This window comes from Mus caroli (genome assembly GCF_900094665.2).
Source record: "Mus caroli chromosome 6 unlocalized genomic scaffold, CAROLI_EIJ_v1.1 6_unlocalized, whole genome shotgun sequence".
Classification (NCBI taxonomy): Eukaryota; Metazoa; Chordata; class Mammalia; order Rodentia; family Muridae; genus Mus; species Mus caroli.
The window spans coordinates 367,904-386,209 of record NW_018388436.1 but is presented as its reverse complement, the minus strand read 5'-3'; the positions used below and the strand labels follow the sequence as shown (position 1 = coordinate 386,209).

Sequence of the window (18,306 nt, the reverse complement as noted above, 5' to 3'; positions counted from 1 at the left end):
GGGAAGTGGGGGGCGCTATGGGGGACTTTTGGGATAGCATTGGAAATGTAACTGAGGAAAATATGTAATAAAAATATTAAAAATTAAAAAAAGGAAAAAAAAAGAATATAATTTGATATATGGCTCTGTAGCTGCACAGATATAGAAGTTGAATATAAAAAAAACCTGGTAGCTATCTATGTAGGCAGTAAGTTAAATCAAGAAGAAATGAAATGTTCTTGAGAATGCACAAATGTATTCATAAGAATACACACTCAGGACTCTTCTACTTAGTAGGTAGACTGAGAAGACGAAACTAACAGGTACTATGCGTGAGAACAACGCTAGAAATAAATGTACAATTTGGAGAAGGTATTAGGAGGAAGCAGATAGATGAGGAGTTGGCCAATAATGTCAAGTAAGTTAAGAGAATAAAGAACAATGGTGGAGAATGTGATCCATGGTAGAGGTCGCTTTGGTACTAAGAGAGCACCTTAGTACCACAAACCATCTGAGCAGAATGACAGGCAGACAGTACAGGGCAGGAAAGAACTCAGTAGAGGTTGGAGATCTTGTAGGAATCTTTGCATAGAGGACATCTAAGAGAAGGAAGTGTTTGAGAGAACAAGGAAGATAGAAGGGTTTGGTATCGAGAAGTCAGGCACACAGAGGTAGACTAACATATAGAACCACAGAGAAGGAGGAAAAGACAGGATGCAAAGTAAAGAAAAGGAAGCAAGGAATTTGACTTTGCTCAGATATGAGTTTTCTGTGGGTAGGGGTGGCTAAGGAGAGGTTCTGAACTGCAGATACATTGGGGGAAACTGAGGTGGTTTCAAAGAAGCCAGGTGTGGTTGGAAAGGAGCAAGGAAGTGAAAATAACTATGAAATAAGAAAGGTGACTAGGATAACATAAAAGAGAAGTGCTGTTATGAGGATACATTCTTTCTGTGGAAGGAAGTTTCCAGAATGGAGCTTTGATGAAGCTGGACTATAAGAAATTCATTACAACACACACTCATTTAGAAACTATTCTAATTTAATTTCTGTTCCTGTGCAAAAATTCAAATTTGAAGAGAAAGAGGTTCATTTGGAGAAAGGAGTTCATATGGCTTACAATTCCAGCACAACTAAACCACGATAGCAGGAGTCGAATCAACTGGTCACATCTTTAAAAGCAGAGTAAATGTATGCATGCTATGTCTTTGCTTACATGGTTATGCTCAGCTGTTTCTTTACTCTTACCCAGTTCTGAACTCCCTGCCTAGGGAATGGCTGCCCACAGTGGGCTTGGCCTTTTCACATCATTTAGTTTAATTAAGACAGTTTCCTACTGACATCACCAAAGTTGCATCCAATGTAGACAGAACACCATGAAGGCTTTCCTCTCAGGTAATTCTATGTTATACCAAGTTGACAATGAAAGCTAGCCTTATTGATGCCCTTTTAAAACATGGCTATGGAAACATAAGAGGACCTTGTTCACATCAGGGTTTCAGGGGGACTGATAGTGACACCCTTGCCTTCATCTTAACATAAAAGAGAATTTGGAAGATTGCTTTAAGTAATGAAGATTCTGGGTCAGTCAACTTCTTTTCACTTTAATATATAATTGAGGTAATTGTTGGCTCACATCTTTGGATGTTTTGATCTATATTGCTAGACTGTGTGCTTTGGTCATGAAGAAGCTAACTATGGCAGAAGGATGAGTGTGGCAAAACCATTCATCTGTGATGGGCAAATATTTCAAATATACAATATGAAAGAGACTATGGTTGTACTCCAGATGACCTGAAGACTTATCACCATGCCCTGCATGGAAGGTTCCATCAGAATCCACTGGTGCCCTGCTGGGAAATAATTCTGTTACACATGATCTTCTGAGAATGTTCAATACTGAAACAATGAAAATTCTTTCTCAATATTTATAAACACCAATACAGATACATATAACATACATATAATCCATGTTGATATGTGTGTTATATATTCATATTTATGTACATGTAACATAGATGCCAAGCATAATTTCTTTATATGTTGAATATATAAAGAGTATCTCCAGTCATAAAGCATATAGCTTGGTGATAGAGCTCTTGCCTACCCTATTGAATTTTATCTGCAGCTCTGCAAAGGAAAGAAAAGAAATTAAGATTATCAACAATTCAATCTCATGGCTTTTTTGTGTGCAAGAAAATTCATGTGTGCTTATGTATATCCCTACCTTTGTTTACTTCCAGGGATCTTAGAAATGGGGAAGATTGTTGGCCCAATTATTGGACTTTTGTTGGGATCTTTCGTTGCACGTGTTTATGTAGACATTGGGTCTGTGAATACAGGTAACACAATGCATTTTATTTTTAAAGTCCTGTATAAGTTAAGTCTGGTTATTCCTCCCAGACCCATGCTTCCAGAAATAAGAATAAGATTCAAAATATATTTACAAATGCCATGGCCTTTTAGCTAGCTCTTCTCTGACTAGCTCATAACTTAAATCAATCCATTAATTCTAATCTACATTCTGTCACATATCTGGTTCCCTATACTCAGGTACCATGATTCTATTTTGTCACATCTTCCAGGATGAATTTCCTGCACCTGGCACTATCCAAGAATCCATTCTTCCTTCCAAATATCCTACCCCCTATTTCTATGATATAGGTTACCTATATCTATGATATAGGTCATCAATTTATTATTGACAGGTGCCACATCCATACATACACAAGATGTTTTCTATACAATTCCCCATTGGAGTCTAATAAAAGAATCTTCTTTTAAATAAAATTATATACAAATATAATAATTATGAAACAAAAACTATAAGGGAATATTTATGTTTAAAATGATCAGCCTCTGAAATTTGTCAACTTTTGATACTATTTTATGATCTATTCTATCTTGTTGTGTTTAAGGTTGTGTACTTCATTCAATTTCAATCCTAACTTATTATGAACCCAAAAAGTTGTGAGGTTATAACTATCTAGTCTTCAATCACATCAGAGAAATGAGAAGAAATAAATATTACCTGACTGAGTAGGAAATGTAGACAAGCAGCTTATAATATTATATAAAAGAGAGACATAGTTGGCTACCTTAACAGATCCCCAGAATTGTCTCTATAACACTAGGACATCCATCTTCAGTCTTCTGGCCAAGTATATCTGACAGACAGTTGTGAAGCAAAAGCTAGGAAGGACTTGCTTAGCCTGTATTTGCAGAGTTGTCAGTTGACTTCCCTGCACCCATTTGTCCTTTCTGGATAGAATTTTTTTTCTTTTTTCTTTTGAAAAAAAAAAAAGATTTATTTATTTTTATTTATATGAGTTCACTGCAGCTGTCTTCAGACACGCACCTGAAGAGTGCATCAGATCCCATTCCGATGGTCATGAGCCACCATGTGGTTGCTTGGAATTGAACTCAGGACCTCTGGAAGAGCAGTCAGCGCTCTTAACTACTGATCCATCTCTCCAGCCCCTTCTTTCCTCTCTGTCTCTGTCTCTGTCTCTGTCTCTGTCTCTGTCTCTGTCTCCCTGTCTCCCTCTCTCTCTCTCTTCTCTCTCTCTCTCTCTCTCTCTCTCTCTCTCTCTCTCTCTCTCTCTCTCTCTCTCTCTCCTTTCTTCCTTTCTCTCTTTCTTTCTTTTGTTATTCACTTTACATCCTGGTTACATCCTCCCACAACTCCTCCCTTCTCCCCTTCTCCTCTTCTCCCCTTCTCCTGTGATTGGGTGGGGTACTACTGACTATCCCACACCCACCCTAGCTTATCACGTCACTGCAGGGCTAGGCACATCCTTTCACACTGAGACCAGACAAGGCAGTCCAGGTAGAAGAACATATCCTATGGACAAGCAACAGATTTTGGGATAGCCTCATTCTAGTGTTTGGGATCCATATGAAGTCTTTGACCAAATGAGCTAGATGTTTTGAAGTTTTCCTAGAAACAAATCTTTAGAAGAAAGAGCATTGATGTAGTCTGAGGTAGGATCAGGCAGGATGCTGGTACATTAAGCCTCAGTATCTCAACATTCCAAAAGGCAAATTTTGGCAAAGCTATCTCTTTGTTTATTGTTTCTCAGTGACCATAAATCTTTCAGAGATAACATATATTTTTCTATTAACACAATGTATGAAATGTGCAATGTGCACTGATCAGTTAATGAAAATTCTTCATTTTTTTTTTTAAGCAAGTGGAACACATCTGTTTTTCTTAAGTTAGTTTGGACTGCATAACCAAACTACAACATAAACCTTCATCCAAGTCAAGTGAAAGGATGGCATGATGAATCTTGAAGACTCTTTAGCCAACAAGATCTATTGGCTATATATAGCTGAAGTTCTGGCTAGAGACATTTTTAGGTCTCAACCAGTCTCAGGGCTGCTCCATATACAGGGATCAGCAAATCATGTTACCTGTTCTGTTTGGTTTTCTTGATTTCTTTCTTCCTGTTTGCAGCCAAGATCTTCAGGGGCTTGTCCTCTATCAAATCTGATCCTTATTACTTTGAGTGGAATCTAAAACCTTTTCTTCTTTCCTGTTGACACATACACAGTCTCTCCTCCACCATAACATACTTTTTTCCAGCAGTTTTAAGTCATTATCAGTATAGACTGATCCAATAATAGTCTCTTTTCTTTCCAGGTCTGCTCCATTTTGACTACTCTCAAAGAGAACATATAATATCACCACTAGCATTGACCATGTAACCATGTTCATATTGCCAAATCAAAATGAGACTTACAGTGTCCAAATATACTCCTCTATAATGAAATATATTTACTAATGTTACTGAGACAGGGTTCCTTTGTCAGCCTAGGCTGTTCCGAATTTTCTCTGTAAATAGGGTTGGCCTTGAGGTTAAAAGGAACCTGTCTGTTACTGATTTGTCACCCAAGTATTGGGATCAAAGGCATGAGTTTATTTATTTGGCATCTGTGTAGTCTTAAAACATTTGTGTCAATTTTTATCTATATCTTCCTGTTTTGGAGATTTACTTTTTATGTAGATATATCTATCATTCTTTTTTCTCTCTTACTTTAACATTCTTCACTGTATTCAACTTTATTAAATTCCTTTCCATTTCAGTGCTTAAGCACACATTCAAACATATTGTAAAGCAATATTACATTGTCTCTATGACATGTGCTTATTTGACTTATTTATCTCCTCTAACAAAAGCCATTTATATTCTGCATTGCCAAGATGTTAAGTAACAAGTACATTTAATAAGCCTAACACTATTACTTTCTATATGTCACTTGTTTACTCCTTTTCTTGGATCTTACTGATCCATCATTTTTCTTTAGATGTTTCTCTTGTCCAGAGGTCTTCGAATTCCTTACTTGGATGATTTCTTTTCTGGGAAAGATAAAAGCAATAAACCCTGCCCCAACCTTAACTCTTGGTTCTTACATTAAGTAATAGGATATACCTTTCCTGGGCAAAATGCTATTTGGTAACAGAAAAGAATCATTATCTTTCATATTGAAATCAAACATACCTCATGTGTGTATATATACCTATATTCCCTTTCTTTATATAAATCTAAGATTGATATGTATTTATTTTTTAAATTACAAAGGACATTCTTACCTATTAAGCAAAAATTTGCATAATACCTTTAAGAAAAAAATGTGTCAGTGTGGATTTTAGACTATCATTTGCAAGCAGCCCTAACTATCAGCAGGGTTCCCCATCCTGACTTCATGTTTTTCTGTGATCCATTCTGCTCTCAAGGCTCTGACCAGTCCTGGACCCCCCTGTAAGGGCTCCTGTCCATTGACATGAACCATGTTTGGCCAGGCCAGAGCCTCTGGTCTTTGCCTACTCCATGAATGTAGTGGGCCCATGGTAGGATAGGCTGGGGCTTTCACCTTTCTTCCCAATCCTCTGCCTGGGGCCCAGCAACAGCTCATGTGCTCCTCTCTTGAGGGACACTCTGGTTGCTGCTTGTGTACATCTTTAGGCCTTAGTTGTGTGAGCCACACTGAGCTGTTGGGCCCATGGAAGGTTGTGTACATTCCCACTCATGACCTGCTTTTTATAGGCCTCCATTCTCCCTAGCTGTAGCCTTTCTATACACAGGGTCTTTCTTTTAGAAAATTTTTTAAAACACTGCTTAATTTTTTACTCTTTTCTTCAAAGACAGAGCTTTAAAACTGTTTTGTTTCATGGAGAATTAATCCCTCTACCCAGAAAGTTATCTCAAGTTGGTTTGGTTCTATGCTGTGGTTGGGCAACATTTGTAGAAGTTAAGTCTGGTACTGCCCCCCAGCCCTGTGCTCCCAGAAAAGAGACTCAGACTCAAAATATGTTTATACATACCTTGGCCATATAGTTAGACTCTTCTTTGACTGTCTCATAACTTAAATTAATCCATTTATTCTAATCTACGTTCTGCTACTTGGTTGGTTACCTATGCTCAGGTACGTGCATTCATCTTGTCACATCTTCTCAGACAAATCTCCCATCCCTGGCATTATGCCAGAACCCTTCCTGACTCCCAGATGTGCATCTTCCTATTTCCTATCAAAGCCATAGGCCATCAAATTTATTATTGGCAGGTGCCATAAGGTATTTTTTCTACAGAGTACAGTCCCTAAAGTGTGTGAGAATGCTCAGGAATGGTATCCCACTGCCTCCCTTGATCATAATTAATGTAAACCCTGCTTACAGATGGCAGACCTAAGGGGAACAGAACTAAGGATAAAATGTCAAATTCTGATTCAAAACCACCATTCTCCTACCACATTTCAGCCATATCTTTGTTTTTAAATTTTTACTTACAGTTTTCTTTTTTTTTTCCCAATGAGGCAGTCACAGTAGATAACAAAACAAGTATTTCAGTTATGTGATGACCATCAATTTAGTAAATTTTCACATAACAAACAGAAAAGCTCACTTACTTATGGAAAATATATCACCACAAAGTGCTGGATAAAGTTAGTTATTTTTCCTTAGTTTTATTCTTTTTATTAATTATGATATTTATTTACTTTACATTCCTATCACAGGTTTCCCTCCCTCCACTCTTTCCAGTTCCTCCCTCTTACCTTCCTCCCTCCATCTACTTACCCCTCCATCCAAAGATATACCTTGGCACAGGTGCAGTATGAATAGGTGCACCTTCTTCTACTGAGCCCAGTTAGAGGAAAGAGATCCAAAGCAGGCAATGTTGTCAGAAACAGCCCTGGCTCCTGGCTTAAGAGGCCACATAAAGATCAACCTGTACAACTGTTAACATATGTCCAGAGGGCATAGATTTGTCTCATACATGTACACTTGTTGGCAGTTCAGTATCTATGAGCACCTATGGACCCAACTTAGTTTATTCTGTAGTTTTTTTGTTGTATCAACCCATCTGGCTCATTCAATCCTTCCTCCCCCTCTTCTACAGAATTTCCCAAGCTCCATTTAATCTTTGGCTGTGGCTCTCTGAATCTGTTTTGATCATTTACTGGGTATGCCATTCTATTACAAATATGTTATGTTCCTGTCTGCTACTATACCAGAATATAATTTATAGTGTCATGGGTAGGTTCCCTCTCTTGGCATGGCCCTCAACCCGGGCCAATCATTAGTTGGCTTTTCCCTCAAATTCTGCTCCATGTCTTACCAGTGCATATCTTGTAGGCAGAACAAATTGTGGGTCTAAGCATTTGTGAGTGGGTTGATGTCCCAACCCCTCCAATTGAAGTCCTTGCTTATTATAGGAGTTGTCTAATTCAGGCATCATAACCTCCATTTCTAGGAGTCTTAGCTAAGGTCACCTTCATTAATTCCTGGGAATTTTCATTGTCCTAGGTTTCTAGCTCCTCCCAGAGATGACTCCTAATTTAAGGTGTCTCTACTAGACCTCTCTCTTTTTCTCCCTGTCTCCTCCTCCAACATCATCCCTCCTGTTCCCATCTCCACTTCTTCCCAAAATAGTTAATTTTTAATGAATGCACAAAACATAAAAATAATTGTATTTTGTTTTATTATTTGTATGTATATGTGCATGTCTATGTGTGCTTGTGGGGGTGCATGCTGAAGTCAGAGAGGGTGTCAGATCTCCTGAAATTAGAGTTACAGGCAAAAGTATAAATAACTCTTGGCCACTGAACTGTCTTTCTGGCCCTTTCCTCACCTATTATGGTGTTTTAAGACATGGCTACATCAGGATAAACTTAGTTCCTTTAATATGTCTCAAATCTTTTTTAAAATTATTTAACAAATTTTAATTAGGTATTTTCTTCATTTACATTTCAAATGCTATCCCAAAAGTCCCCCATACCCCCCTCACCTCCCCTCCCCACCCACTCCCACTTCTTGGCCCTGGTGTTCCCTGTACTGAGGCATATAAAGTTTGTAAGAATATGCCTCAAATCTTGTTTCTGTCTTTTTGAGATAAACCTTTAACTATTACTACATGTACTACTTCAGACCCTTTTCTTCTTACTTAATTTAACTTCACAGAATGAGTCAACCTCAGATACTTTTTCTAAAGGTCTGAATTACCCCCATGAGGTGGTGGATGCCTGTAATCCCAGCACGTGGGAAACAGATAAAGATGATCACAAGTTCAAGACACAAACAAGAATGATAACAAATGTATAAATGGTGAACAATGATTTGCAAAGATTATGTTTAGATGCGTTTGTGAATTGTAAAATTTTTCTATAGTTTACTAAGGAAAAATTATGTAAGCTAATATAATATCTACATTTCTTTACAGATGACCTGACCATAACTCCCACTGATACACGCTGGGTCGGTGCTTGGTGGATTGGCTTTTTGGTCTGTGCAGGAGTGAATATCCTGACCAGCATCCCCTTTTTCTTCTTTCCAAAAACACTCCCAAAGGAAGAACTACAGGATAATGTGGATGTGACTAAATATGAGAAAGTTGAAAAACATAGAGAAAGAGCCAAAAAGGAAAACCTTGGAATCACTAAAGGCAAACATGAAAACTTTAAACTCTATTTGGTTTAGATGGGTCTGTGTTTAGTGGGCATCTGTCACTTGTGCTGAGTTAAGACAGTTTGTCACGAAATGTCCCTACTCAGATATGTTAAACGTCTTCCATGGTCACCACTTGAAAATAACTGACATAATAGGGAACCTGGCTTATTTTAGATTAGATTAATGAAGAGTTTAAGTCAATCTGCACACTCAATGAGCAAATATATTTTCCCATCTGTTTTGGTAGTCCTATTTTGCAGACAATATTAGTCTAATTTAAAAAAAAAAGCAACCAGAAATCAAAGATAAAGACAAAGATAAAAGATCTTTTGATAAGAAAAATGTTTAGCTGTGAGCAACCTTGAAGTCAAGGCCAATAGATGACACAATCCTCTATATTTGAAGGTGCATGGTAGTTTGGAGGAGAATTGTTTCCTTAGAACAAACTGTCCTAAAATAAGCAGGAATGCTACTAACTGGAAATGCAGAGTAGAGATGCTTGTGTGAGAAGCTACGGTGGGATAGTGGAGTGTTATTCAACAGTGCCCATTCTTAAAATGAGGCACTATTTTCACAGTTGTGTAGTATTCTCCAGAAGTCATAGTTAGTACATAAGGTGTATGGCTTAGGGTCTAGAATTCTGAAAGTGTATAGTTGGAAGATGCTAAGCCAGTACTTTCCCTGTCAAATGAAGGTAATAGTGAGTTATATACTGGGTTTCTGTGTTGTTCTGGCGCAGACTACCATGGTGGCTGAGCATTTTATTGATGATATTGCTATTTCTTCCACCATTCACAACTGCCGACACCAATGGGTGGTGAATGGTCACATGTCTGCCTTAAACATTAAAGATCATGGCTGAGGAGCTAATAACACTGGGAGCCAGTGCAGAGGCTTGAATCTTAGAATCATAGCCATGTTAAAGATTCTCCAGACAGGGCAAATGTTGACATGTGTGCAACCTTGTGGTCTACCAGATCGACCTAAACTTCAAAACTGGGAAAGAACTTAGCAGAGAATAAGACATAGAAAAAATAACTGTGCATCATGGAGACTCATTTAGGAGGACAGGAATGTCAACAAACATGGGTGAATTCTAAAGCTCCCAGAAATACTGTCAACAGCCATTTTACTGATAAAGATGAATTTTGCCACTAGAGTCCATTTTTTTTCTCATTAAACTGCACTGTCTCTGCTTCTAAATGTTTTATTCTTGGTACTTTTATCTAAATGAAATTTGGGGTAATTTATGAAAGATAGTATAAAATTATAAAATCAAGACAGAAGACATGAAAAGGAAAGAGACTGTTAACTCTGAATTTCAGCCAAATCATCTTCAGTGAGATCCAATCCACTTCTTAGATACAGGCTACAAACTTGACTTTCAGCTTCTTAAAGAGTGCAAACTTGGAAGGTTCCTGATATACACCGACTGGTCAGCATTCCTTACACTGAGACCTTTGAGTTGAGATGTTTATGGCTATCACTAGGTGCTTCAAATGTGTGTCCTGTGAGAGCTGGTGAGATGTTGGGGTTGTCCTGGCTGCAGCATGTTTCCGGGAGCATTCATAAGCTGTTAGCTTATCTATTCTTACATTACAGAGTAATACCACCAGAGTCAGAAATGAAACTTCATCAAAGCTGGTTCCTCACTGATTCTTGAAAATGGTCTAGTCACTGTCTAGTGAATGCATGATAGAAGGAAATGAGAGAAAAACAAATGAAAGTGTGGACAGAGACACAATCCCATCTTTTTATAGTTTTGTTTGTGCTTTGATTCATATATAACCTGTTGTGTCATAATGTCAATTTGACTTAAATAATGATATAGAACTTTAGTCCCAAGGAGTAAAGATTTATCAGATGCATTTGTGTTTCAGAAAAAAAAAATCAGTGATACTTTAGGAGAATGCTGGACACAAAATGCAAGAAGGGCCATGTTAAGTTGGTGGTCTGTATGATCTATTGTTTCAGATTTCTTGCCATTCCTGAAGAGCCTCTGCTGCAATCCTATTTATATGCTGTTCAGTCTTATGAGTGTGCTCCAGATAAATGGATTTGCCAGTACATTTACCTTCTTGCCCAAATACCTGGAGCAGCAATATGGAAAATCCACTTCAGAGGTAGTATTCCTCATAGGTATGTACATTCATTGTCAGTAGCACCTCCCCCTCACACAAGGACATGTCTAACAGTAAGAAAATGTGAATAGGAGAATACAAGGAAATGAAATCTCTTAGGATAGTCTTGCAAATTTCTTCCTTGAAAACTCCAAGGAAATCAAGAAATGATATAATCAGAAAAAAGCCCCGAATTCCCTCTCTGATTTCTCTCCAAACTGAATGGAAATCATCATAGTTACAGATATCTTAGGAGAAGCTCATATTAGTCAGTTTTCAAATACTAATCTGTTAATAAAGAGTGAACTCACTGGGCTTCTGTATCTTACACCCACATTTTACATCTGGGCTTCAGTTCTTGCTCTCCACATTTCCCCTTAATTCAGTGGCTCAGATGCCTCTTGGTCTGATGAGTCTGCGCAGCCACACTCTGCTTTTCTTGTTAGTTACATGAAACCTAGAGACCCTACTTTACCCTTGAAAACTGAGGAACATGGAACCACATTATCTAGAATACCTTGAAAATGCAAATAACAGTCCTTATCTTAAAATGCATAAATTAAAGGCAGTGGTGTGGAGCTGCAAAGGATGGTTAGGCTCTTCCAACTCTGGGGGTAATGTGGTGTGAATCCACCCTACACGGGATTTTCTTTTTCCCTCTTCCTTCCCCTTTCCCCCTTCCCCCCTCTCTCCTTCCTTCCTTCTTTCTCTTTTCTTTGATTTTGTATAGGGAAAGAGAGTCAGGGAGGAAAAATGCTGGACATCAGCCATGCACAAAATGTTTTACACTTGATAGACACAAATTCAGTAGCAACCTTCAAAATCATCTAGAGAAAAGTCGAATTCCCAATACACAGAGTGGAAAGAAACAAATTAAATATTTAGAAGTGTGTGTGTTTTGTATAATGCTCATAAGGTTTTTATAATTTGCTACAAATGATTAAGTAAATGCTAATTGTGTTTTTAAAGTGGTGTTATGGGTATTTGCAAACCTCATTTTATGTAATATATGAGTGAATAGGGGTAGAATCACAGTATATTTAAGATAAATTGTTTTTTAAGTATGATATATTGGACAAATTGATAACATTTATTTTTCTGATGTCCTTATAAATACTACTTCACTTGTGTTTATAGGTGTTTATACCTTACCTCCAATATGCCTTGGATATTTAATTAGTGGCTTTATTATGAAGAAGTTTAAGATCACTGTCAAGAAAGCTGCATACCTAGCATTCGGCCTGTCCTTGTTTGAATATATTACTTTTCTCTGTAACTTTTTGTTGACCTGTGATAATTTCCCAGTTGCTGGATTAACCACCTCTTATAAAGGGTATGTTGTTTCCTAATGAAGATCAAAATGTTTTCACAATTGCTGGTTCACTTTTTTAAAAGATTGTACATGGCCAGATCATTTTATTATGACTTAATGACAGTGATCCATGGTTATTTCATATTTTTCTTCCATTCATCAATTTTACGCCATCTCATACAAGGTGTGATCTTATTAAAGAGGCCTGAGAACTATCAGTGTGTAAGTTTATTCCATATGCATATGGGTGGTGGTGATATTCTAGTCTACTTTAAAGTGTATATATACATATAATCTGATATATATATATAATCTGATATATGTATATATATACATATAATCTGATATATATATATATATATATATATATATATATATATATATATATATATATAAATCTGGACATTTCCCATTCAATTTGGAGACATACGAATTAAAACTCAGGATTAGTGTGTTTACAAACAATGGCTCCCAGACTCCCAGAGTCGAGTTGTACCAAGTCCATCTCCTGTCCTGCTTACTCCACGTTGTACTTGAAGAACAGGATTTGAATTTAGCCTCAAGACTCCCACATTTTCCTGTTTAAATCTCCTTGTCAGTGCTGGGCATTTTCTATCTCAGAAGAGCATGTGTGGTCAGTCAAACACTCCATTTTGGGAGCTAAATGAACCAACTATCTTATAAACAGAAATTGCAGATTTTGCTCAAATCAGCCCTCTTTCATTACTTTCCCTCATGCAGATCTATAAGAGATTAGCTCTCTTCAATTTTGCTCTGACAGCAGAATATTTTCCCATAAGGTAGGCACTTTAGTTTTGGTTTTGATGTAACTAAAAACCCATTCATGAGATCACTGGAGCAAATAACTCGTAGGCCAAAATCATAATAGAGGGACCACAGGTTGATATATGAATGATTTCTATTTCTGTTCTGGGGGAGAAGGTGATTCTCATTCTCTCTCTCTCTCTCTCTCTCTCTCTCTCTCTCTCTCCTCATATGTGTATACATGCTTAGATGAAAAGAAGCAAACAAAATGCTTGGGCAGATTTTTCAGCATTCATACCATTATTTCAAATTATTTCAGAGTTCAGAACCCTCTCTATGTGGAGAAAAATGTCCTTGCTGACTGCAACACAAGGTGCAGCTGCTTAACAGACACATGGGATCCAGTGTGTGGGGACAATGGCCTAGCTTACATGTCAGCTTGCCTCGCGGGCTGTGAGAAGTCCGTTGGAACTGGAACCAACATGGTAAGACTCCTTTCAGGGTTTAGGCTGATGTTTTGTGTCCTGAGCTAACCTGTGCTACGACTTAAGCCTTCATCTGCTCAAAACCAGAGTAGTCCTTGCTTAAAATAGATTAATATTTTTGTGAACAACTCAATTGACTCTGTATATGCATACTTGATGTTACAATTCCTGGTGGTGATATAAAACTGTGACGGAGTCTGAGCATTATTTTGTCATTACAAAGGGTTCAAATCATTATTCAAATGATCTGAATTTAAATGCCCTGGATGGTTGGAGAGCTAGCTCAGATATAAAGAGCACTTGCTGTCGCTCAAAACTCCAGCTCCAGGCCGTCTGACAGTCTTCTGACTTTCTCAGGCACCGGCATGAACCTGTTTGTATTAACACATATACAGAAGAATACATAGAAATCAACATTAGAACTAGTAATTACTCTGCACAGAATTTCCCCTTTGTTGAAATAGGGTTTCATGAATCCCAGGATGGCCTCAGACTTGACGTGTACTTGAGATTGACAGAAAACTTTTCATATCATGAAGTTTTTGCCCTCTATCTATCTATCTATCTATCTATCTATCTATCTATCTATCTATCTATCTATCTATCTATCTATCATCTATCTACCTACCTCTATTGATTGATTGATTGATTGATTGATTGATTGATTGATTGATTGGGGTGTATGTGTGTGTTATCTATAAGCATGTGCAGAAGATGGGTGCCTCTTAATTCTCAGGTCCCATGTACTTCTGAGACAGGATCTCAGTGTTCAAGAATTTTCTGGTTCTTTTAAGCTGCCTGGCAAGTAAACCCAGGAAGTTGTAGGGTTGTTGGCCCATGACCGCCACTGAGCACAGCTGCTTGGTGGTATGGAACACGGGGAATTTGACTGCTGCATTTACCCTGTGCCTCCTCTGGAGTGGGTACCGGGCTGTAGGAAAGCACCAAGACACTAATCCAGGGGCAGGAAAGCGCAGTCTGAGATATGGGCAAGCTGGAGCTGGCTCAGGGTTCCCTGGGCCTGTGATGAGGCCAGGGCTATGGGGTTCTTATGCTCTTGGACATCCAAGCACCTCTGGTAGTTGCTAAAGAGCCAAGAATGGGAGTCAGGGGCCCAAGGGCTTGGGGAAGTGTCTAGCCCGGGGTGTGGGAGATAAGGGAGTGTGGGGGTAAGGGAATCTCTGTCTGGCCTCTCCTGGCAGAAAAATTGTCCTTAGCTTGATGGCAGTTGTGTCTGGGAACACAGAGAGGCCTTCTACTGGAGACTAAAGTACCACTCTATAGGCGAAGGCCTTCTCCACTGCTCCTAACAGCAGATCTGGATGAAGAGTCAGTTCATGGTTCCAAACAGCTTATTGTCATGGTAGAAAGTGGATGCATAAAATCATATCCCATTTCTCAGGGTGGGCCTGAGATTAAATACCGTATGCAGGGAGGAATGTGTGGGAAGGAAAGCTTATTGGTAACACTCTCCTGGTCTCCAGATACCTCATTAGAATGGAGAACTCTGTTTTGAGCCTACTTGACTGTGGTCACATCTCTTTTCCTATTATCTTGGTCTGGGATGTTAGGGATGCCTACATGTGGAAGGGCTTGAGGGCATTGCCCTTGTGGGACTGATGGCCACAAGTCTCTCTATAGGTGGCTGTGACTACATGACAGGGGCCTGGTGCTGAGAGAAGGCACTGCTCCTCCTATACCTTCAAAGTCTCTGGGGCTTCTAGCTTTTAGCAGGACCTTACCACACTCTCTCTCATTGTCCACCACCCTGCAGAGAGTTACCTGTTCCCACCATCAGAGCATCCGTGTTGCAAGCACATCCTCTATTCATGCATTCTTCACATGCCTGCTGCGGACATGAACTTACATCCTCATGCTTGGACAGGACATTACTGACTGTTCCATCTCCCCAGCCCCCAATCATCATAGCTTAGCATGATAAAGAATCAAGCCTTTTTCCTTTCCTGAAACATGTTAGAATACATGTTTGGTGGTTGGTAATCAGACTTGGAAATATAACAATTAAAAAAAAAACTTGGCTTTATTTGTTAAGTAAACACTTTTTTTTTTGAGGACATAACTTAATCAGTAAGTACCTGACTATTCCATCAACATTTTGACACACATGATATTTTAGTACTTAGCAGTAGGTAGAAACAAACAAAGCCATTTTTACTTCATTGTTAAAAATTATCTTTGCCAGTGCCTGGCAAATACAGAAGTGGATGCTCACAGTCATCTATATGATGGAACACAGGGCCCCCAATGTAGGAGCAAGAGAAAGTACCCAAGGAGCTAAAGGGGTCTGCAACCCTTTAGGTGGAACAAAAATATGAACTAATCAGTACCCCCAGAGCTTGTGTCTCTAGCTGCATATGTATCAGAAGATGGCCTAGCTGGCCATCATTGGGAAGAGAGTACCCTTGGTCTAGCAAACTTTATATGTCCCAGTATAAGGGAATGCCAGGGCCAAGAAGTGGGAGTGGGTGGGGAGGGGAGCAGGGTGGGGAGGAGGGTATAGGGGACTTCTGGGATAGCATTTGAAATGTAAATGAAGAAAATATCCAATTAAAAAAAAAAAGCAAAAAAAAAAAAATCTGCAGGCTAGAAAATTGGCTCACTGGGTAAAGGCATTTGCCACTTACTACCAGAATCATAATCTGGTTCCACATGATAGAAAGGAAGGACTAAATTCCATACATTGTTTCCTGACTTCTACATGCATGCCATCACACAAAAATACACACACATAGACACATACATGCACATGCATGCCCACCATAAACACACATACACACATGTGCACACACATATACAAGTAAAACCAAACAAACAAATAAAATAAGAGAAAGATAAAGTGTGAATTCAAAATAAGTGAATTTTTACAAATTTACTCAGTGTGTTTAAAATATACCAAATTTTAAAATCTACCTGTTATATTCTAGTGATATAATGTGAGATACCAAAAAAAAAAAAAAAAGAGATGGAAATAAAAAGGAAAATTAACCGCATTTTAATTAGAGTTTTTTTTTTTTTTATTTAATGGCATTTCTGCTGAAACTTGGGTCCTCATTCAAACTAGATGGGTGCTCATTCTCTGAGTCATATCATTGACCCAACACTCTCCATTTTGATCCAACTGGCTGTGCAGATAATACTGAAGGTTTAAGGCCAATATCTTTCTTCTTTGACAGGTGTTTCAAAATTGCAGCTGCATTGGGTCATCAGGAAACTCATCTGCAGTCCTGGGGCTGTGTAAGAAAGGCCCTGACTGTGCTACCAATCTGCAGTACTTTTTAATCCTGTCAGTATTTGCCAGTTTCATCTACTCACTCGCAGCCATACCTGGGTACATGGTGGTTCTGAGGTATTAAGTAAACCCTTCATTGAGTTTTCTCTCTTTCGTTCTTAGTAGTATGTGCATAGTGAGTGTATGATATGTGTGCACATGTGTGCATGGTGTGGGCTCCTATGTTTTTCCAAGAATGCAGGCAGATCAGAATGTTGGGGAATCTGTTCTGTCCTTTCACTTCTAATTGAGGTATGGACTTTCTTATTATGTCTGCTGCTGGGCTGCCTGTGTACTCCAGCTGACCTGCCTAAGGTTGTAAGAAATTTTGTTTTCTCCTATTACTTCACTGAAGGAATTAGAGATGCGTACTACTGAATTGGGCTTTTAATTTAATTTTATTTTTTTACATATATTCCTTGGCTCTAGAGACTGAACTTGGGTCATCAAACCTTTGAGGCAAGCATGTCTACCCACTCTCCCATGCAACTACTGCCATCTAGATGTATTTTTGTCCATTTTTTTTTTCTGAATAAACACCCTAGGAGTCATGGTTCCAAGAACCTCGATGTTCTAAGTAAGATTCCTTTATCAAGACTGTTACATTAAGGACTTCTAAATTTAACAGTAATTTTAAGTTTTCTGAAAAATTTTTCCAGTCCTTTCCTATCTTCTTCCCTTATTAAGCCTAAATGAAGAGACTTCTTGGTTTGGCAATTGAGAGTAGTTGCCTACCACTCATTTTCTACGGCTCAGCTAACTGAGCTGCAGAGTGTGAAGCTCTCTGTGTAAAACGGTCCAGTCCTCCTTGACATTCTGAGCCCAATCTGTCTTTAACAAAAGCCACGAATGCAGTCATAGATGTTCTTTAACCAGTAGGCACATGAGTGCTATGTTAGACATTCAACCCTCACACAAACTAAGCAAGTTGCATAGCCAATTTCAAAATTTTATATTATAAATCAGCAGCTGGTTTGTTTCCAGTCTATCAAACTTCACACCCACTAGCAGTGGGAAATAGTTCAACTCCACCTTTCCTGTCTCATTGGAATTCAGAAGCAATGTTGAATTAACCATGATGTGTTAAACTTTAAGAGTGAACGAAGATGTCATTTCTCCCTTCTTTACCTCTTTCCCCTAGGCTTTTCCATTCCCATGTCCACATTTCCTTTGTGTCCCCATTCCTTCTCCTTATCCAAATCTCTTTCTCCTTTCCTTCTCCATTGCTTCTGTCTTCTTCTCCCCCTCACATCTCTGTTCTCTTCTGCTTTCTTTTCTTTCCTTACTTCCCCTTCACTTCGCCTCCCCTTCTCTTCCCCCATCCCCTTCCCTTCCCCCATCCCCTTCCCTTCCCCCATCCCCTTCCCTTCCCCCATCTCCTTCCCTCCCCCTCCTCTCCCCCTCCCCTTCCC

At 38.8% G+C, this 18,306-nt stretch overlaps 1 protein-coding gene across 1 annotated transcript in view; it reads left to right on the top strand.

The window, feature by feature from the left end:
* The window catches only part of LOC110287587 (solute carrier organic anion transporter family member 1A1), a 42,189-nt gene that overhangs the window by 13,219 nt on the left and 10,664 nt on the right, over positions 1–18,306 (top strand). Inside the window, exons 6-11 of the mRNA XM_021154160.2 lie at positions 2,220–2,318; positions 8,697–8,918; positions 10,898–11,062; positions 12,181–12,376; positions 13,440–13,605; positions 16,800–16,972. Coding sequence (XP_021009819.1) covers positions 2,220–2,318; positions 8,697–8,918; positions 10,898–11,062; positions 12,181–12,376; positions 13,440–13,605; positions 16,800–16,972 — 1,021 coding nt within the window. The remainder of the gene's footprint in view (positions 1–2,219; positions 2,319–8,696; positions 8,919–10,897; positions 11,063–12,180; positions 12,377–13,439; positions 13,606–16,799; positions 16,973–18,306) is intronic.